General features: G+C 40.8%; 1 protein-coding gene and 1 pseudogene across 1 annotated transcript; both read right to left on the bottom strand.

Moving 5' to 3' along the window:
• Positions 1-1,812: 1,812 nt before the first annotated feature.
• On the bottom strand, positions 1,813-22,555 carry LOC148034753 (uncharacterized). The gene is made up of 4 exons (XM_087680560.1): positions 22,300-22,555; positions 22,114-22,178; positions 2,511-2,858; positions 1,813-2,407 (listed from the first exon to the last, which is right to left on the bottom strand). The coding sequence occupies exons 1-4, from the start codon at positions 22,406-22,408 to the stop codon at positions 2,204-2,206; spliced, it is 726 nt and encodes a 241-aa protein (XP_087536686.1). The 5' UTR covers positions 22,409-22,555; the 3' UTR covers positions 1,813-2,203.
• Positions 16,121-21,887, bottom strand: LOC148034754 (uncharacterized; annotated as a pseudogene).
• Positions 22,556-22,874: the final 319 nt, after the last annotated feature.

Raw genomic sequence — 22,874 nt, 5'->3', positions numbered from 1 at the left:
ACGGGCCAATAGAAAAGCAGAAGAAAAATGACCAAAAGAGCAATAAGCAAATTTAAAAATCCAAGGGAAGTGCAAAATGAAAAATGCATAATTTAAATATAAAAACACATCCTAAATCCTTGTAAAAGAGTGCCAAGCTTTCTAATTTGCAATTTGTAAATGTAGATAAGTATGGGTAAAGAAACAATGTAAATAAGAAAGAGAAAAGAGAAAGAAAACCTAAGCTAAAATTACAAATCATATAAAAAAAATATGGCGCCTAAGAGAAGTAAGACATGTATAAAAAATAAAGCAAATGAAAAAACTCGTTCTTATGTGTGGTCAAAACTAGCTCTCTTTTTCTTCTTCTTGTGCTTGTGCTTGAGAGGGGGTGTGAGAAAACGAGAGAGTGAGTGTGTAAGAGTGAGAGACCGTGGTAGAGAAGCACTCCATCTTCTCCTCTCTTCTTTTCTCTTCTCTTGTCTCGCGCGTAGCAATGGAGCTTGGAGCTTGGAGCTTGGAGCTTGGAGCTTGGAGCTCGGAGCTTGAAGCTTGGAGATCGAGCTTGCTTGAGCTTGCATCTTGGATCATGGAGCTACCGAAGAGCTTGTGGGAGGAGACAACTCGAACAAGCATGAAAGCAAGCTCACTACGCTCGTAGGTGTGAGAGTGTGTATGACTATGTGAGAGGTAACCATTACACTTGGCTTGAAACGCTTGAAACAATAAGCGGTCCGTGAGTCTTGGCGGTTGAGCGAGAGCTCCCACACTAGTCTTGTTTGCTTGATATACTACTTACTTGCCTTCCTTCCAAGATGCCTTCATCCTAGTGGTCTCTTTTGGCTTCTCCTCGACTTTTTTGGCACAAGCTCATCTACAACCCACAACTCAATGCCATTTCTGCTTTGTCTCAAAAGTCGTATGTTACTATCGAGCCGGCCAAAGAAAAGATAACTTGATACTCTCCTCATTCATGGTTCTTCCATGGCTTGGAGACGCGCAAGCAACCATACTTCTCAAAGCTATCGTTGATCTTAGTGTTGAGGTAATAAGATTTGATGTGTTCTCGTGGTGCTCAAGATGTTATTGGTTCCATCCCACCAAGCCTCCAATTCGAACATGCAACTTGATTTGTTTCAGGAGCTAATGTTCCTTTGACACAGACTGCACCATGGAATGTAGCGTGTCAATAGAGCACATACGTGTTTTCTCCATAACATCTTGATCACATGCTTGATTATTTGTGCTTTCATGGTTGCTTCAAGCACATTCACTTGTGTGGCACCATTGTCAGGATTCGTTCAACCACCTGCCCAATGGCAAATCCATGTGCCACTTGAGTTAGGCATTCTCTTACTAACTGTAAGTCATCCCAAAAAGGCTCCTAGAGGTAGTCCCTACCCTACCTTCTATTGTTGGTGATGTCAAGGATGTCCCCAAGCATCCACCTCCCACACACACCCCAAAAACAAGGGTGAGCCACCTGACCATAGAAAATCCCTGAACAGATTCTTTTTTTCATTTGGAGAAAAGGCAAAACTGAGAGAGAGAAGAGGCGGACTGAAGACGAGGACTTTGAAGATAAACTGCTGTATGTGAAGACGAACTGACAGAAAGTGCTGGGGGCTGTTGACAAAGCGTGTTGTGGACTATGATAAGAGACGGAAAGTGGAACAAGCGCACGCATGCACACACATGCATGGAAGCAGGTCACATTTAACGTCTAGAGAAGGCCAAAATAACCAACATGAAGATTACATATAATCCATATGAAAGGGAGCGCAGGAGTATTTTCTTTTTCTTGTTGTTGGGGTAGGTATTTCATGAAGGGGGGGTATATAATCCATATGAAAGGGAGCGCAGGAGTATTTTCTTTTTCTTGTTGTTGGGGTAGGTATTTCATGAAGGGGGGGAGCAGTTCAAATTAGCTCAGCACAGAACTGCTGCTTACCCAACCGTTAAGTACAGAACTCATTAAAAATACAACATGAATTGGCTGAATAAGCCCTCACAAAACTGTTGCTTACCCAACTGTCAAGCATGAAACTACTTACCACAAAACCTATTGAAAGTACGAATTGGCTGAATAAGCTTTGTGGTTAGACCATAATAATGGACTAAGCAATGACTGTCCAAAGTGATAACAGAATACCCTGATTAGGGCTACAAGTCCCCAATCTTCGGAAACATTTCTCTACTTTATGCTTTCCTTGAGCTACATATATCAGCTTTGATTTGCCGCCTCAGCTACTGCGGCTCCAGTATGACTTCTTCGCCAGTCTATTGAATATCGAATTGTTTCCCACAAGCCTCCATTGGCCAAGTGGAGAAATAAAGAGCACACCCACAGTGGATGACTGGGAGGGGCAAATTTTATCGCTCCAAAAAACAGACCGATCCCCACAAGATGCCATGGAAGAGCACCACCCTGCAAATTTAGCAGAACAAAACACACAGTAACATATGAGTGATGGGTTATACTCTCTACCGTCCAGAAACATAATTTAGAGTCTGGTGAAGACGGGAAGGACCTGAAAATCCATGCCAAATGCCACAGCAGTCTCTTTCAGTATCCCAGCAATCATAGTGCCTGCCAACAGTCCTATGGGAATGCAAAGTTCTTTGCCACCTGAAACTGTAAACACAAGTTCACTGAAGGCTGTAATCACCAGCAAGGGTATCACAACAAATTTCCCTACATTCCAAAAGAGATCAGTCAATTGCTGGGTGAGTTTCTTATGGAATGTATCCCATGGAAAATCCCGCATTGGCGCACTAATAGTCTGCAGCACTTTCGATCTGAAGCTGTCAAATTCAAAGGTTGGTCCCTCTGCATGTGAGACAACAATACCATGTCTTCTCTGAAACCTTCTCGTGACCTGGAACAAAACCAGTACACATGTATTTAAAGATCAGATATGAGAGACTGACTTAGAAGTGCAGGGTGGTTTGGGCTACACAAGCACCCAGTGCATCTAACCCATTATCGGTGCATAGCTACTAGGAATAGGGAATGGAAAATGGGGAGCAAGAACTGGGAACGCAATAGGAACGGGCAGGCTCCATTCCAGGAATGGGGGAGGAACAGGACAATTAAAAATAATTGCCTTTGGAATTTTTCATTATTCTGGAATAAATAACTTCACAAGTATTCAAAGTCACTCCAAAAGCATACTCTAAACATTTGTATTGCACTACTACAAAACAAAATGAATGGCACATCACGTATTAAGATCAGTAGACGCTGCAAAAAAAGTACATACTGCTAATAGTAAAGACTCGAGCTATAAATGTCTGAAGGCTGAAGTACAGATCGTTAAAGAGCCAGGCCTAGATGGCTAGGCTGTTAGTAGATACAAATATCAAGTCAAATTACCAATTAATGCTATTATGTTTGATGGCAAGTTGCATCTATGAACACTCAAGCCTCAAGGCGTGTTAGACTCCTCCAAGATGTGCGTGATAGTATCCTCATCTCCCAACTCATCTCTGGCCTCCTTTGCTGCCTCTTCAACTGCCTCCCAGGGATCCCAGACATGCCCTCCTATCTAGTCCTCTTGCTCCATCTCCCACTAAGTAAAGAGGCCAAGACTTTGTAGTCACACTCTTCGAAAGTATACGTAAGTTTGCATTGACAAAGACAAGATCACTAGCCTTCTTTTTCTTGGAGGTAATGTGACTTGTAAGAGCTCTACATTTGCTCCAAACAAGATGAGCGGTTGGGCTCCTCCAAGATGCCTATGATATATAATAGTATCCTTTGCGAAAAATAGAAGAGATGTTGCAACTTAGTTTCTCCCAATTCATATTCGGCCTCTTTTGCTGCCTCCTCAACCCTCCCAAGGCTCTCAAACATGCCCTTCTATCTACTGCTCCTCCTGCTCCATCTCCCACTGAGTAAAGGGATCGGCCTTCATAGTCTCATTCTTGCAAAGTATATGTAAGTTTACATTGACAAAGGCAAAATCACTAGCCTTCTATATACCAAGGCTACTGCTCTTCTTGGATGCAATGTGATTGTGAGAGCTCCACAATAGCTCCAAAAAAGTGAACCCAACAACTTGTCTCAAGATATGACCCTTTGACTACTCAAGCTCAAGGTCATTTGATCCAAAATGCTCCCACACCACAAGGCAACCCCCTCCCCCCTAAACCGACTAAACCTATTTTTCTTGGGGACATTTTGCCAACCCAATTTCAATGGGGAGTTACTTTGTTCCTCACTACGACTAGGTCCTGTTATTAGTCATCCCACCCCCTTGCTTCCCCTTTTGAATGGTGCAAGTCCAAGCCCTCTCTGCATATGGCATATGGAATTTATGTGGACTTGATCAAACAACCTTGCGAAGCACAAAAGTTGGCATTCAAATTCATAGGTGGATAATTGGGGCTGTTAGATAACTTGCTGCATAAAATGAAAATATTTAGGTAGTAAGTTGTTCATCGATCATGGCATGATCGCCATCTAGCTTTGGTGGGCCAATTATGGAGAATTCAAAGAGTAGGCATTGGTTCTCTGCCAACTTGATAGTCAAGACATTGCTCTTAGTGATTTCAAGGTCTTTGAGCTTTTGGTCAAGATTGATTTGTCGAATACAATCACAAGCCACATAGCAATCAAGCAAATATGCCCAATACTCAAATGCAAGATCAAAAATGCTGAAGTTGGGAGTGAGACTCGAGCATAAGACCCTACATAAGCTTGGCAATGGCTACGGCATTTTCCAAGAGCGGATCATATGAGAATCATCCATAGTTGCCAAGAGTTTCCAAAATAGGGAGACGAAATTGGGAAAATGAATTGTCTGTCAACTTTTAGAAAAAAAAATTATATGACAAATATATCAAGGGATATATTCGTAACTTGAAACTCTACACCAAAAACACTTAAATTCCTCAATAGCATAAATTATAAACGTAACATTAAAATAGATTTGACGGGGTCAAACTACCAAAGACTAGAAATTCACAATACATGAGTTTCAAAAACTTTCAATATCAATATTCCATAGAAAAAACTGTCATGATATCACATAGATTCAGATAAAGAAAGTTTGAGGCCTAAATCAAGCCTCAAGACTAACTAAAGAGTTGAGCTCATGAGTGCATGGTAAATAGTAAACGGTAATGTAATAATAAATACATCATCTAGAGCCAATGATCAAGGAAATGAATCATGATCAACTCCAAAGTACAATGCAATATGTACTACCAAAATGATCATGATCTATCTAGTATGATGTATGTCCTATCATCTAAAGAGAATATTACTCACCATCATCTAAAGGCATCTCCACTATCTCATTTTCCTCCAAGCTACTATCAACAAGACTAGCACTACTGTAGAGGAAGAGGAGGCATCATCATCATTGTCATCAATTTGAGAAGCCAATGGGGCTGCAAAAATACCAGGTGAGTCTGATAAAGAGATAGAAGCAAAAGCATGTCGGAATCAAGCTCCTCTTGCCTTAGATGACAAGCAGTGAGACCGTGTTGAATTTGTAAGTGTGAATATCTCCTCGTAAAGCATATTGTATATGTTTATCTTCTTCTCTGGAATGATGGGACTGTCCTTGACCAGCTCTATGTCAAGCCTGTCCACATTCACATGCTTTGGCTCTAGAATATAACATGAGTTCTCAATCAAACACGAGTTGCAATGACAAAATGCCAAACTCTTCGGGTCGAATTTCTCTCAGCAAGACCCTCTTGGGAATAAAGTGCCACGGTGCCTTTAATACGTGCTCAAGTGTGAACACACCCTTAGCACTTGTACTTTATATATAAAGCATTAAAGAGGTACAACTCTTTGTACCCACACATCGTGCATCACACACACACACACACACACACACACACACACTCTCTCTCTCTCTCTCTCTCTCTCTCTCTCTCTCTCTCTCTCTCTCTCTCTCTCCGCCATTGCCATTGCTGAATATCGCTCCTCCACTACGTACCTAGCACGACAAACTGGTATCAGAGCGTCGGTTAACGCAAGCTCGCTTCCCAAAGTCCATTTGAGCTGTTGCCTTCAGTTCTGATCAGGCGCAGGTCACAGGGGCAGTGTGCAGGTCAAGGTTGCTATCTGCTGCAGGTCGCTGGTTACAACCAAAAGCAGGTGACAGGTCGTCTTCACTCGCTGATACTCAGTCAGTCACAGTCAAGCACAAGCAGGTAACGTCGACAGGCAGGTGGTGCAAGTCCAGGCGACAACACGTGCAGGTTGCGGGGCAGCTCGGAGCAGATTATGGGCCCAGGCAACAAGTCAACACAAATCGTGTGCAGCTCGACTTGTCGATGGTCATTTTTCTTCAAAGAAAATTTTTTTTAAAGGGGCTTATCCTTGGGTAAAAATTCTACGGGCTGTCACGCGTGCACAAGCACAGTTAGACAAATCTGATAGATTAGGCACGCATCTACTCCCTGAAATTGAGGCTTTTGGTTTTACTTGGTTGAGTAAAATTTGTGGAATTTTGCACACTCTCAGGTCTTAGAACTTCAGGCTTTTCATGTAATTGCAATGGGACAGGTACAATTTCTTGAAATTTTGGCACAATGGACCTCACAAAATTTGGGGCTTTTGCAAAATTTGCAAAATTTGGGTCAAATTTGATCTAGGTATGTACTTGCAATGCAATTTCAATGCAAATTGAGCACATCGTACCCCAAACAAATTTGGGGCTTTTGCAAAATTTGTGAAATTTTGGCAAAATTGGCTTGCACAATCTTCTCGAGAGTTATGTTTGATTTAATTTGAGCAGTTTGAGCAGAGAAATTTTGGGGCTTTTAACCGTGTGAGTCAAATTTATGCTCGTGGATGCATTTGGAGTAGACTAAAATTTGGGGCTTTCTCACGAAATTGACGTATTAGCCCGTGACACAACTATAATTGCTCGTGGTGTGCTGTAGCACACATTTTATGCCTCTGAAAATTGATTTGAATTTTGCAAATCAGAAATTTCTGCAATTACTTGGTTTTTCATTGCTGGTTGGTACTTGCTTTGTACCTTGGCCCTTTGTGTGACAGTTGGGCTCACATTTGTTGACCTTTGAGTTACTTTTGAGCTATAAATCATGGCTGGCAGCAGTGATAGCAGCAATCTTTTGCACATTAAGAAGCTTGAGGGTGCACACAACTTTGCTATATAGCAAAAGCGATGCTATAATGTCTTGGCCCAGAAGAAACAGGTGAAGCCCATAAAGACAAAAGGGGTTAAACCAGCAAACATGGATCTGAATGAGTGGGATGAGTTAGATGAGCTTGCACGCTCTACAATAGAACTTTCATTGTTAGACACTTTGCTCTTCAACATAGAGATATTGAAATCTGCCTATGATATGTGGCAAAGACTTGAGGAGTTATATGCTCAAAAAAGTGCATCCAACAAGGTTTATTGGTTGAAAATTTTGATGGACCTTCATACGAAGGAAGGTACAACCATGTCTGTACATGAGTTTAACTCTATTTTCAGCCAGCTGACTGCTTTCTGTGGAATGATGCTTGATTGCCACCTAGAGAATTTTTGTTCCTATAGAGTACTGTTATAATAACCTTTTGGCTTCATGTGTGTGGTTGCCATTCGGCTTGATTGGCTTGAAAGCTTGATGTAAATATTTCCATACATTAATTTGAACTTCTTGACACGGAGAGAGAGAGAGAGAGAGAGAGAGAGAGAGAGAGAGAGAGATGCATCCTAGTGATTGGATACTTGGTAAAGCTAAATATAATGGTCTGGCATATTTGGGTCACTCACAAGACATTCATTTTTTATCCCGTCTCAGGCATTCAATGTCATGCTGTGAAGCTTAAGGGACTTCTCCAATGATAGTATGTTGATATCTTGGTCAGAGATTGAGTTTCATATTGATGAGGAGTTCAAGCAACATTTTTGCTATGCACTTTGCCTAAAGGTTGGGACATTTTTAGGACAGCAATGAGTAATTCCCATGCTATGCTGTTATATTCAGATGTGGAGAGCTCTCTGCTCATGGAAGAGCTCAATAGGCAAAATATTTCAGCAAACAAGTCTCCCAATGCACTACATACTATAGAGGCAGATCCCAGTAGAAGGGTAATTCTGACAACAAAGCACGCAGCAAATCTCGTGGAAAAAATGTAGAGTGTTATCACTATGGCAAGAAAGGGCATTTCAATCGGGATTGTTTTAAGTGGAATAAAGAGAAGGGCAAGGGCAAAAGCACTAATGATAATAAAGATGAGATAAAAGAACAACCAACATGCAAAGAAGAGCAATGTGAAAATACAGAAAGTCAATGTAATCAGTCATGAGAGTGACAGTGGCAGTGATGTACTCTTTGCTTCTTCTTTTAGTGCACATTCATTAATCGCATATTCTAAAGATGACCTGCACATTTGGATTCTTGATTCAGGTGCTTCATCCATGTAACACCACACCGTGAGTGATTCTTTGACTATAGTGATGGTAGATATGGTGTTGTCCACCTGGGGGACAACTATGCATGTGACATTGCAAGAATTGGCAGTGTGCAATTGGCATTTTAGCATGGTTCAATGTCAACTTTGCATAATGTGAGGCATGTACCTCAGCTCAAAATGAGCTTGATAAGCACGTGGCAGCTAGATGATGAAGGCTATCACACCAGCTTTGGGGATAGCCAATGCAAGCTATGTAAGGGATCTAAGATTGTTGCTAAAGACTCTAAAAGTACTATGTATCCATTACATGTATCTAGCATGCGTGATCATGTTGTCACCATAAGCGAGTAGCCAAGTGTGTCTTTATAACATAGCCGATTGGGGCACATGAGTCAAACTGGAATGAAAGTGCTTTCTCGTTTGGGTTATTTGCCGTGTTTGAGGTATACTGACATGCACATTTGGATTATTAATTCAAGTGCCTCATCCATGTACACCACACCGTGAGTGGTTCTTTGACTATAGTGATGGTAGACATGGTGTTGTCCACCTGGGGGACAACTATGCATGTGACATTGCAAGAATTGATAGTGTGTAGTTGGCATTTTAGCATGGTTCAATGTCAACTTTGCATAATGTGAGGCATGTACCTCAGCTCAAAATGAGCTTAATAAGCACATGGCAGCTAGATGATGAAGGCTATCACACCAGCTTTGGGGATAGCCAATGAAAGATATGTAAGGGATCTAGGATTGTTGCTAAAGGCTCTAAAAGTGATACTATTTATCCATTACATGTATCTAGTATACGTGATCATGTTGTCACCATAACTGAGTAGCCAAGTGTATCTTTGTGACATAGCCGGTCGGAGCACATGAGTCAAACTGGAATGAAAGTGCTTTCTGGGTTATTTGCCGTGTTTAAGGTATGCTGATTTTGACCATTGTGATCATCGTATATTTGACAAGCATGCTTAAACATCACATAAAAAGTCTCTTTCATTAAAATCTTCACCCTTACAATTGGTTCATTCATATGTATGTGAGATGCCAAGGTTGTCTCTAGGGGAAAAGAAATATTTTATCACTTTTGTTGATGATGCCACACGCAAAGTGTGGGTTTATTCAATCCGTCGTAAAGAGGAGACATCCGATAAGCTTAAATAATTCCTAGCACTTGCTGAAAATATGACCAACAAGACATTAAAGTGTCTTCGCTCTGACAATGTTGGAGAATATGTGTCAAAGCCTTATAGGCCTTTTGTGATAGCAAAGGGATAAAAAGGGAGCTCACTGCCCCTTATAATCCACCCCAAAAAGGTGTCGCAAAGCATATGAATAGGAATATTCAAGAGAAGGTTCCTACCTTGCTCTCTCATGCTACATTACCTCATGGATTTTGGGCAAAGGCCAGCCGTACACTTGATAAATGGATCACCAAATAGGTCTTTGGGAGAAAGAGTCCTTCAAGAAGTGTGGTCAGACAAGCCACCTTCGTATACACACTTGAGAGTGTTTACGAGGCATTTGTACACATACGTAAGGAATAACGCAACAAATTGGAGCCAAAGTCCTGTAAATGCATTTTCCTAAGATATGGTGACGAGGGAGAAATGGAGTAAAAATTATGGGATCTTGAGAAAAGGAAAATTGTACGCAGCAATGATGCTATCTTCCAAGAAGATCGCAAGCATAAATAGCTTGAAAAGACAAAGGAAGTCATAAGGGTTGTGTTCCAAGAAGAAATACCTATAGGACAGCAAAGAGTACCCACTATACAACAGCAAATACCTGTTGTAAACGACCCTATAAATGTCGGGGATGATGTTGGAATCGGTCAGCAAGAAGTTGCCCATGATATACCACAGTTTCAACAAGAAAATGTGCCAACCAAAACAGGCAAGACAACATGCAGAACCATTTGAACAACAAGCTGTTAATGCAAATTTGCAAGCTAGACAGCCAGCAAACATTGATCATTGGGTTCGTAGATTGACCAGAAATTCCATACAGCCAAATAGATTATGTTGCAAATTATGTCATGTTGACAGATTATGGTGAACCGTCATGCTTCAAGGAAGCAATGGACAAAGAGGACAACAAGAAATGACATAAAGCTATGCTGTCAAAGATTGAATCTCTAAAGATGAATGGTACTTGGGATTTGGTACATTTGCCCAAGGGGCAAAAAGTCCTACCATGCAAATGGGTTTACAAGATGAAGGTCACTTCTAGTTCCTTACGAAAGTACAAAGCACGACTTGTTACAAAAGGGTACAAGCAAAAACATGGAATTGACTTTGACAAGATCTTCTCTCCTATAGTCAAGATGACTAGTTTGCGAAACATATCGGACTTGGTTGCATGCGAGGATATGGAACTCATACAGATGGATGTAAAGACTGCTTTCCTACCTAGTGATCTATATGAGGACATATATATGCAACAGCTAGAAGGTTTTGTGACCAAGAGGCAAGAAAAGACGGTATGTAAACTCAACAAAAACTTGTATAGGCTGAAACAGGCACCACGTGAATGGTATCATAAGTTTGATACATTCATGCAATCTTAAGGATTTAAAAGAAGTCAAGTGGATCACTGCTTATATACCAAGAAGACAACACACGGCAGCCTTATTATACTAATTTTGTATGTGAATGACATGCTAATTGGTGGTAGGAATGTTCATGTGTTGGACACATTGAAGCAGAACCTACATAATAGTTTTGACATGAAGGATCTTGGTGAGACAAATCACATTCTTGGCATGCGTATACTCAAGGACAAATCAAAAGGTCTTCTTTATCTGACACAGCAAGAGTATGTACCCAAGATTTTACAACGTTTTAATATGGAGGAGGGAAAAGCAATTGGTGTACCATCGCCTCCATATGTGAAACTCGGTGAAAAGGACAGCCCTACATCTGATGATGAAAAGGCTGAAATGGCCAAGATTCCGTATGCTTCAACTGTGGGTAACTTGATGTATGCTATGTTCGCTACGCATCCTAACATAGCATTTGCAGTGGGAGTGATTAGCAGGTACATAACACAACCTGGTAGAAAGCATTGGGAAGCAAAATAAGGTATCATGAGATATCTTAAGGGCACACACAAGGCATCTGTCATTGGCTTTACAGATGCAGACTATGTTGGTCGTATTGACTGCAGAAAGTCTACCTCAGGGTATGCACTCACCTTTACATGGGGAGCAGTTTCCTAGATCTCCAAGCTACAGAAGTGTGTTGCATTGTCTACAACAAAGGCAAAGTATGCGGTTGCCACTAAAGCATGCAAGGAGACTTTATGGCTTTCATGTCTAGTCGAAGAGCTTGGCATTATCGAGACCCCCATTCTCCATTGAGATAGCCATAGTGTTATCATGCTAGCACGGAATCCCATCTTTCATGCTAAGACAAAGCACATACAGGTGAAGTATCACTTTATCAGGAATGTACTTGACAGCAAAAGCATTGAGCTTGTCAAGGTACATACAAATAATAATCTTGTAGATCTTCTCACGAAGAGCATTGAGCTTGTCAAGGTACATACAGATGATAATCTTGTAGATCTTCTCATGAAGGGTCTTCCAGTAAAGCGGTTTGCTCATTATCCACAAATAATGGGAGTTGGATAGTATATATATTTTAGCTTTGTACATACTTAGTTGATTCTTTTCTCAACCTTAAGGCATGTTGCCTTTAGGTGGGAGGTTGTTGGAAATAAAGGGGCATCGTGCCCTTTATGCGTGTTCAAGTGTGAACACATCCTTAGCACTTGTATTTTATATATAAAGGGCCACCGTGCCTTTTATATGTGCTCAAGTGTAAACACATCCTTAGCACTTGTACTTTATATATAACTATCACAAAAACCTAAAGAGGTACAACTCTTTGTATCCACAGATCGTATGCATCTCTCTCTCTCTCTCTCTCTCTCTCTCTCTCTCTCTCTCTCTCTCTCTCTCTCCATTGCCATTTCTGAATATCACACCTCCACTACGCACCTAACACGACAGACCCATACCACAATCCTGTGTATGACCAGCAAGACCAATCTCTTCGGGTCTAATTTCTCTCAACAAGACTAGTACCACAATCTTGTGTATAAACACCAATAGCCACCATTTTCTACCAATAAGATTAGAAAGTATGAGCTAAATTCAAACGCTAAAACAATGAAGAAGAAGAAATTCAGCATACTTATACATATTCATTGTTTACTTACCAAAGTTAGAGAACAATTTTCATATTTCTCCCACTAACAAACAAGTTGAAGCTCTATCTCACGTAAGTCTACAATGGGGTGTACAAATGAGGGAGAGTGATTACAAAACTTCAGGAGATCATCCTCAAGACATGTGAGGATGTGAAAACAAACTTCCTCCTCTGCTAGGGTGGTCACAACCTAATTTAACAATAATTATAGCAGGTAATAAATTCACATAAATTTGAAATGTATACTTTACCTCTTAATTCTTGGATAATGGGCAAGGCAATCTATTGACCCAAAAACTTGCACCCCTTTTGCTATTTCTTTATCTTTTATTGCCAATAGATGGAGTACAACTAAGATTCATTGATCTCCTCTGCTAATCCAAGTGCTACTTGCTCTTATTGATGACCAACAAGCCTTCAGATTAATTTGCCCCTAGGTTTGCTTGGGGAATCGACTTTCACCCTACTCCTTGAGAGATAAATTTGGCCCCAAATTGAAATTGGTTGGCAAGCCTCTTGAATCTCCCTGAAATTCTTCAATTTCAACTACTGGAATTTAAGTCTTAGGCCTTTGACTCTAAGCACCCATCTCCAGGTAGCTGTCAAAACCGTAATTTCTACTGTAAATTAGGGTTTACAATAGAGATTGATTGAAATCTCTTCTTCTGATGACTCAAACTACTGGAAAATGCTGAGGGGACTTGAGAAATGACTGGAGAATAGAAGAGAATGTTGTAGAGAGAGAAATTTCTGATCTTCTTTATGAAATCCACCTCTTATTTATTGCTATCCTGATCAAGAGAGTCCAACTTGCAATTAGCTTCAATTTGGGAGCCCAAATTGGCTATCACCGGCCTCCAACTACTGGCATCTACCTCTTTTCACCCTTTTGGAGCTATTGCCTTCTACTATAGACCTTCAAACAGTTGTTTCTAGCTTCTAGGCAAGTCTCCAATGCTATAGAACAATTCAACTACCTCTCCTCCCTCTCCAACAACCTCCTCTTTCACAATGGTTTGAACAAACTTACACCAACCCTCCGAAAACGTTTTTCCACTTGCATTCAAACAGTTGTTTCCAGCTTCTAGGCAAGTCTCCAATGCTGTAGAACAATTCAACTACCCCTCCTCAATTTCCAACAATCTCCTTCTCTTTCACAATGGCTGGAACAAACTTACACCAACCATCCAAAAACGTTTTTCCACTTGCATGGGCAAGTTTTTCCAAGTGGTAGCCTTCTAATCTCATTTTTTAGCATTATCCAGCTTATTAAATTAATCTTTAGAATTAATAAACTAATAAATATTCTAGTGCTCAAAAAACTAATCTCATCGAGACCAATAATTAAATTGGCTAGGCTAATTTATCTCCCAAGTATTAAATCGGTATTAATAAATTAATTAATACCTAGTCTCTAATGCCGCCACTAACATTAGTGGCCAATAAATTGGTCTAGGCCTAAATCTGACACCAAGTACCATCTAGCACCAGTCAGGTATAGCTTATTACAACTTTTGTATAATTGTTATCTCAGGATTTGGGTCCCATATTGAGAAACAATTAACTTGTGCCTCACATGTGCAAGTCACATTTGCACATTTGATTTAACTTTTAACCAAAAACTAAACAAATCAATAGAATTTCATGTCCTTGTGACAAACCATCCCCTTGAAATCCTTGCAATCATCCTCGATTGCACTGCAATGTGCCAAAGCAAAAACATATTGCATTGGAATTTTCAAAAGGCATCATAGTGTAAATAACATTGGCCACTGCTACTTAACCATGCTAATACCAAATGCTTGCTGAAATTTTCCAACTCTACCAAAAGCAAATACTACTCTCATTGTGACTTATGCTCAAATACATAGCAACTTAAGAAATCAAGCACTGTAGAATTTGTCTCTTCTATAATTGACTATATGTTTACAAATAAAATGACGAAGAGAATTTGAGCATAGTACCTATATTTTCAAACAACCCCATCCAAAATAAACCGATCATCCGAGGATCTAGACTGATGATCGACTCCGGCATGCCATGATACTTAAACACATGTTGCAAAAATAAGCATACCATATGATCAGCCTTTATCTTCTTCCTCACATGAATGAAATGGACCTACTTACTAAACCTGCAAATAATGGTCCATATCCCACCATTCCTTGTAGGTGTCCTAGGAAGCTCAAAGATAAAATCTGTGAGAGTGCGGAATGAAAAGGAAACAAGAATACAGAGACAAAGGAACAAAGAGAGACTGCAAGAAAAAAAGAAAGAAATCTGCATTGAGCAAGGAGCAAATGTTGAATATAGAAAGAGGACTGATCACTCCCTGTACACAGCCCACATTGTCAATGAGGGCACCAAATCAAACCAATGACGACAGCAGTATTATAGACGGAGGAAGATGACAGAGCCAGAGTGTGTACCTGCCAAGAAAGAAGGAAGATGATCTACCAAGTGAGTGGGAGAGGCTATATATAGCCAACTACCCCTAAATCTGGCTGAATACTGTTTGGCAAATGGAGACACCTGGGAAATGCAAAGTTTGCTAAGGGAAAGCACACAAAAAGCCGACAAAAAAAAAAGAAAATGCATATGAATGCACTCATATGATCACTTTAGAGTGAGATACCTCCTCTGTCAAAACAAGTGACAAACATGTCAAAGCTCCTAAGGTCGTAGTCTTACTCAGATTGAGGCTCACATGCAAGAGATGACAAGGCTTGACAATCATGTGAGTGCGTAGATAAAGGAAGCGTGAAGATTTGCAACAAGGGAAGTGTGCAGGTGAGTCAGAGTGACAAAGAGAGAGTACGATATGATTTGGATATACCAACAATGTGTTGGTACACAAAGAATAAAATGTATTTATACTTAGGGCACGTAAGGGTGCATTCACATGTACAACATAATAATACACATGTACGATACACGAAGGTGCATCAAGGACATTTACATCCCAACAAATCATGACTGCTAATACCCCCTCTCAGATCCTAGACGCGATGTAAGGCCAAGGAAGAAACAAATCCTAGGGTGGCAAGAGAAATGTCAATTATAGTTTTTCATACGTGAATCAAACGTCAAACACAAACGCGTACGAAAGTATGAAACAAGTATGATTCATATCCTAGACCTAAATCATACATGACCCTAATTTTCAAACATCTTTTTAACAAATTATGAGAAAAGTATTAAACTTACAAGCATCTTCAAAACAAACTTTGAGATAAATCAGAATAGATAGCATGTGCTAATTTCAAATAAAAGATATGTCCAAACTCTAGAGAACAATGCACAACCAAATTAGAATATTGAAGTCTAAGTCCGACATCAAGCCAACCTACAAGACAATCATAGACACTAGAGGTATGCCGACTACATATTAGACTAAAAACTCAAAAGAAACAACCAAAAGTAAACTATAATGAGTCGTAACTAGTCTCTAACAAGGCTATAGGCTACAGCTTATGGATGCTAGACATCAATGACCAACTAGCAACAACTAGTCACTACCAACTAATCTACTCATCATCATCATCATTCTCAAGAGTGCACTCCTCCTCCTCCTCCTCCTCCTCCTCCTCCTCCTCCTCCTAATAATGCGGACCAAGAGAAAAGCTGGAAACATCACTAGTGTTTGCCTCCCTCTATGACAATCGCACTACAATGTCCTCTTCCTCCTCTTGTATCTATTGCAATGCAAGCACTCTATCATCATCCTTCTTCTTATTGAGCATATCCAATGTAACCTCCATCTTTTCATAGACTTTTTTCTTAATTTTGTTGTTGAGAGGAAGGTTTGTATGAATGTATACAAGCTGCTTTGTACATTTTGAAAGCAACTTATTCCTTCTCTTTGTTTGAATAAGTGAAATGTGCTCCAATTTCTCTCACAAGGGAAGGCATAAGAGCCTTGTGAAAGTATACTTACAACCAATGATTACAATTTGGGTGCACATGGCCCAAATGTCTCCCACCATTTAACACCCTGATGCATTCTTTTCGTATCTCTTGCAAGTGGCCAAGAAAATGCACCTAAATCTGACTTGTACATGTTAAGCTCATCACATAATACACTCCACATATCCACATCATATTTTGTATACTTTTCTATCACTGACATCCATCCTTCATGCACCTCCGTATCACTATCAAAATTCTTCGCTCTCCAAATAGAATGCAAAACAAAGGCTGCAGTATGTAAAGGTGAATGCATGATATCCCATCTATTCACACAAGGCCCTTTGATCTCTTGCACCCTAGAATCGGTCACTCCTTCCAAGGAATCTATTTTCTCTATCATTTGATCAATCATCACATACAAAAGCCCCATAGTGGCCCCTTCTCTATCAGCAAAACCAAAAATCTTGAGAATGGGTGCACAAATCTTTACAATCATTTTAGTATCATTCCAAAAATCTGCTCCCAAAATAATCTCAGCTACTTTCATTCCATTCATTGTGCGTGAAGCTTTCTTTCTTGCCCAAGTATCACTAACAACCATACGACGCAAGCTATTGTAACATCTCTCATCCAACAAGTTCACTAACATGATAAACATGTAAGCAAAGTGTGTAGTCGATAGCTTCAATAATTCTTTCCGGCTGAATTGGTGATACAGTGCCAATATTGCATGCTTACCTGTAACAAATGTGATAACTTCATTTGCTTTAGTAGGCACAATGGCAATTCAAGCAAGCTTTCCAATATCTTCTAAAAGAATATCCAAGCAATGACATGTATATCTAGTAAAAAACATATTAGGCCACTCTTGCTCAATCAAATCACCAGCCCTTACACAATTAGTTGCATTATCTATATATACCTGCACCACACAATCTGGCCCAATATCAAGGATCACTTCTTTCAAGATGCCAAAGATGGACTCCCCAAACTTGTATTCTCCACTCGTATCAATAGCTTTTTAAAAAACTAAACCATAAATGGATGTAGCCATAACATTTATACTAGGCCTACACCTTGCATCTAACCATCCATCACAAACAATGCTACATCCATATCTCTTCCACTTCTCCCTAATATCAAGCAACTCACAGTCGATGCCTTTAACCTCTACAAGGTCCTTCATGTGTAGACTGTTATATGAAGGTGGTCTATAGCTTTGACCCACCTGCCCAACTACCTTTAGCATGCCAAGAAAATACAGGCTCTTTGCTTTCCAAAATGGGATATCCTTTGCATAAAAGAAGCAACGAACAGCAATGTCTGCCTCCTTTCGTGCTTGCAAATCCATGCTTTTGTCAAAGCACCCTGTGATTTGGCCACTTTTTTGTTTTCACTCACATGCTCTTGAGAGCTCAATTGCCCAAGCTACCTAACACTAACACTTGCTTCTACATTGCCAAAGCCACTGAAACGAGAAGCATCTCCCAAATTTGACACAACTGCATCAATGTTTGCAGTGGAGTCTTGCACTTCAACACCCACATGCAATTTGCAGCATCCATCCTTTGCACTTTGTGGTGCTCTAATGCACTTTTCCACACCAAGAACTGTCAATCCCAAAATATGTGCCCTTACGCATAGCAAGCCATCATCCCAAGAGTGTCCACAATATTTACATTTACATGTATTCTGCCCTTTTCCAACTATTTTGACAACAATAACATGATTCCATTCAACTTTCCCCTTTCTTCCATCTTCAAAAGTTAAAACCTAACACAAATTTTATGTAGACATGACATTGTTAATTGTAGGCTTCAGCTTCAGCTTTAACAATGCAGGCTGCACACTGCACAGTGCAGACTACTGTTTGCAGTCTTTGAAGGCTGTGAGAGAGAGAGAGAGAGAGAGAGAGAGAGTTTACAAACAAAGAGATAGGCCAGTGTGAACAATGACAATGCAGGGCCCATGCTGAATACACTGCAGTGCTGCAGCCTGCACTGCTCAAACTTCAAAGGCAAAGAGAAATGAAATGAAATGAAATGATATATTAACGTCTACAAAAGGCCAAAATGACCTATGAGACCATGAGTTACAATCATGTGTATGATGGTACAACTGTTTGGGCAAAATATGTATGTAACAAAGCAAAATAAGAAAGGAAACTAACTATAGCTATGTGTAAAACATAGAGCTCTGTCTAGTAACAATGAGCTCCAAATGGTACAGTCTCGTGGGTATGGAGGACCTAGAGAGAGAGAGAGAGAGAGAGAGAGAGAGAGAGAGATCTTACCTTGTGTGATCAGAAAGTTTGGGGCAGCAATGTTTCCAGGTAGGGACCTGTGTTTCCCACAGTTCGTGGAGTTCCTACAGGCTGATTTCAGTCGTTTCCAATCAAGAAAGCATTTTCCATGTTGCCTGGACTCAAGGGAGTAGTTGTTTGGTAAAAGTAACAAACCATTGCTTGTTTTCTAAAAGTCATAAAAAATCTTCTTCTTCTTTTTTTAAACGCCTCGTCTGAAACAGGGCTTTCAGATGTCTATTTTGCACACGTCTAGAAAAAATTTCAGACACGTTTGAAAACAGCTATGATGCCAATGTCAATGAAGTCCATCGATGTAGACCACCAATGAAGAACCTACTCACAATCCTGGGAAGCCCCCTCAAAAACACTAGGGGTCAATAAATCCACAGCCACATCATCAAGATCAAGCCCCTCTGAAAGGGATTGGGGGTATGAGGGAACCACCAGAGAAGAGGGTGGGGGATGGGAAGGAACCTATGGGATAAATAATGCATAATCAGGAACAGGTGCGCCAATAGAAAGCTGCCTCAATGGAAGGGGAATGGAGGATGGATAGCCCACTCTCCTGCCAACCATTGTCATAAAAGTGGTGCTGTAGAAGAATCCTCAACAAAGACAGCCAACTCAATGAAGACAACACAGGTCCCAAGTCTAGGAAGGCCATAAACTGAGAGGAGATGGAAACCCAAGTCCGGAACATGGAGGCCCTTTGGAATGGAGCTCAATGGATGGTCAAAACATAGAGCAAGGTGCCAACACCACTAATAGGCACTCAAAAGATATCACCAACAATGACAATACCCTTGTTGAGCTAATATAAGCATTACATGCTGAATTAGTCACTTAAACAGCCCCGAAAGTACTTAATTAATCAAAACCCTAAAATGGTGCACAGTTTGAGAGAGTTTTAAAACAGTGCGGTGGTACAAGGTCCTAAAAGTTTCTATAAATATGCAGGCTGCCATCCATACAGTATTAATCTCGTTTTTGCAGGTTTAAAGAGTTGTATCTCTACTACCCATGCCCCGTTCGCAGAGGACATCACGGTCACAACTTCTCCTTCCTGTCTGCTACCATCTGGCGCCTGATTCCAACCTCTGCTGATCTTGGTTGTATGCGGCTAGGCCTAACAAAGCTTTGCGTGCCAACTTCCTCTCCTCCTCGAGATCTACTATGATGTCCTCTACAGGTCTACCTCGGTGTTCTAGCCGGGTTTGAACATCGTATTTGTGCACTAACTGTTGAATGGCCTCAGGAAAATTGCCTAGGTCTAGCTCTTTGTTGCTTCTATGGCATGAGCTGCCCTCTTCCATATTTAAAGCTTCCTGTTTTGCCAAGTTGTCAATCAAGTTGATAAGGCTAGGTAGATCCACTTCCACAATAGTGCCTATCCATGTTGCGTCTTTCTTTTTAGCTGTATTCTTTGCTTGGGCCTACCTTTGGGAATTAGATCACCCTTCTATGTCTTTGGCTCTTCTCTTACTAGTGGATTCCTTCAATTTCTGAAGTCTAGGTGCGTTCCTTGTTAGGAACAAAGACCCAAAAGAAACTGTAAATCTCATGTACATTCTTCAAAGGTGGCCATGAGTGTATTGTCTCAACATTTGCAAGGTCTATACAAATGCCATCAGCTAACACAATGTGTCCCAAAAAGTGAATCTCATGCAAGAAAAACTCACTCTTCTTATCATTTATGACCAACTTGTGCTTATGCAACTCATTGAACACAATGTCCAAATGCTTTCTAAGCTCTGTCTCATTCTCCAAGTAGACAATCGTGTCATCAAATAATGTCCACAAATTTCCTGTGTGGCTTGAAGATGCGATCCATCATCCAATTAAATGTGGTAGGAGCATTCATAAGTCCAAAAGACATGACAAGAGACTCATACAACCCAAAAGATGTCCTAAAGACTATCTCAAAAGCAAGTGGCGCAATCTAGGAATTGGACACCGTTGTTACAATTGGTTCAATAAATGTACTATTTACTTTGCAGAGGTAACAAAGTTACGGTTGGAGAGTTAGAGAAGGACCATCTAGATGGTAATGTTCTTACATTACACTTAAGACAATGGTTAAATTTCAGAATTGACCCTTGTCAATATACATCCGTATTCTACACACCAATTAGTATTGGTTTTTATCCAAGAGACCTTTGTGAGCTGAACAAATGGAGGTTTTTTGGAACTATACGTATACAATGTGTCCACAGATAGCGTGTTTGCATGGTCAAATCTTTGAATTTGCAAGCATATATGCTCTGTAGCAATCCTAAGATTGCACCAATATGTGGCATAGCTCCATTGCATGATCAGTTCTATGAGGATGTTGAAGTTGGATGGTTCAAATTTCTTCAATGCATGCAAATTATCATTCAAGACTATGGTTGATCAAAGACCAAAAGCATGCCTTCATTGCCTTTACAATCCCAGTAGGGCCTTGGGCAGCATAGAGTGGCACCCTTGGTCCAATACATTAGGTCTATTTGGGGTGGAGCTGCTTTTGACCTCGGCATGATGCCATTGTCCTCATGATCCCATTTTGGACCTAAGAGAGTATTAAGCCACATAATTAGCCCTCAATTCCACACATTTTTTTGGCTAAATTTGATCCACTATCAAACGGCCCCGAAACATGATTTTGATCAATTATCTAATTAAACATGAGACATGATAACCCTGACCCTAACTTATTCTACAAAAGGTACTAACCAATTTCAGCTACTAGATTTGCAGCCAAACTCCACGCCCTCCTGCTGGTCACTCCATACCCACAGCTGGTCTCTCCACCTTCCTACTGCCACAGCAACGTTAAAGACTGCTGTTTACTACTCTTCACCATCTACAGCAACCCGTCCTTCCCAGTTGCTGCCTGGCTCCATCATATCCAGCCTGTTGCAACAGGTCACACCTTCAGACTGTGATTACAGCAGTGCTTCTGCTGCATTTCCACGCTCAATACTGTTCTACACTGCCATCGGGATCAAGTGCAGAAGGTCGACACTGTTCACCTGTGCTGTCGTGACAGTCATACTACTGTGTACCAGCAGTACAGCAGTCGTCAAGCTCTCAATTTCCATCCCAAAACTGCCGCATTTTTCACTCCCAGGTCGGATGCAAATAAGGCTGCTGTACACGCCAGTCTAAGTTGCTATACTTGGCTGCTGCTCATCGCACACACACACACACACACACACACACATCTCTCTCTCTCTCTCTCTCTCTCTCTCTCTCTCTCTCTCTCTCTCAGGCACAATCAATCAATCCAAAAAGCAGCATGAAATGTTCCAGCAGTGTTAAGCATACCAGCAATGAGTGCCCCAAGGGTAAGAATCGGAATATTTCAGAAGCCTTCAGATTCTTGTGCTTGTCTGATAAACAAAAACAACGGAACTTCTCAAGCCCTAAGATTCCATAAATACTTGGCAATGGAGCTTGCTGTTCATTTCTTTGCCGAATTTTTGAATCCATTCCATAAAAAGGAGAGCGGACCTGCGTTATAGAAGCGAACACAAGGTCGTGCTGAAACCGTTCGATGTCTGTCGGGCCCAGATGATGAGACGATGGAGCATGCGCCTGCATTTGTGGAGACGGAGGCCATGGATACTGGAGAAGTAAGCTTTATGTTAGCATTGTTGGGTTTTACATTAACGGGACAAGCGAACAAGGTGCATGATATTGTGGAAAAGGCCAAGCACTTCTAGAAGCGTTTATAGCTTCCCGGAGAGACCGAGCTCGATGCCCGGGCACGACCTGATGGTTTCCGAGCTCTACTATCTACCCATGTGGGGCACTACAAGGGTACCTAACAAACTCTCACAAATGTTACAGCATTTAAAAGTTTAAAAAGTCCGTGGCCTAGATAGATACTCGGTAAAGTGAAAGGACCAAACAAAAGTGAGAGAGAGTGTGTGTGTGTGTTGGGTGTGAATAGATGATCTGGTACATGAGGTGATGAGTGGAGAGTCGTGGTGGGAGTGGCACATTAAAGGTGGTCATGGCCTTGCTCCTTGCTCCTTCATGCATGCATAATGTTAGGCTAGGCAAGAGACTTGTTGTTGATGATT

The sequence above is a fragment of the Lygodium microphyllum genome, chromosome 6 (genome assembly GCF_053477565.2).
Source record: "Lygodium microphyllum isolate KBCC chromosome 6, Lygodium_microphyllum_v1.1.10, whole genome shotgun sequence".
Taxonomy (NCBI): domain Eukaryota; kingdom Viridiplantae; phylum Streptophyta; class Polypodiopsida; order Schizaeales; family Lygodiaceae; genus Lygodium; species Lygodium microphyllum.
This window is presented reverse-complemented; position numbering and strand designations above follow the sequence as displayed.

Coding starts and splice junctions, on each gene's coding strand:
- LOC148034753 (XM_087680560.1), bottom strand. CDS start 22,408: ATGGCCTCCGTCTCCACAAATGCAGGCGCATGCTCCATCGTCTCATCA. Junction 22,179..22,299: donor TGTTCGCTTCTATAACGCAG/GTCCGCTCTCCT, acceptor TTTGTTTATCAG/ACAAGCACAAGAATCTGAAG. Junction 2,859..22,113: donor CCTTGGGGCACTCATTGCTG/GTATGCTTAACA, acceptor GTTTTGTTCCAG/GTCACGAGAAGGTTTCAGAG.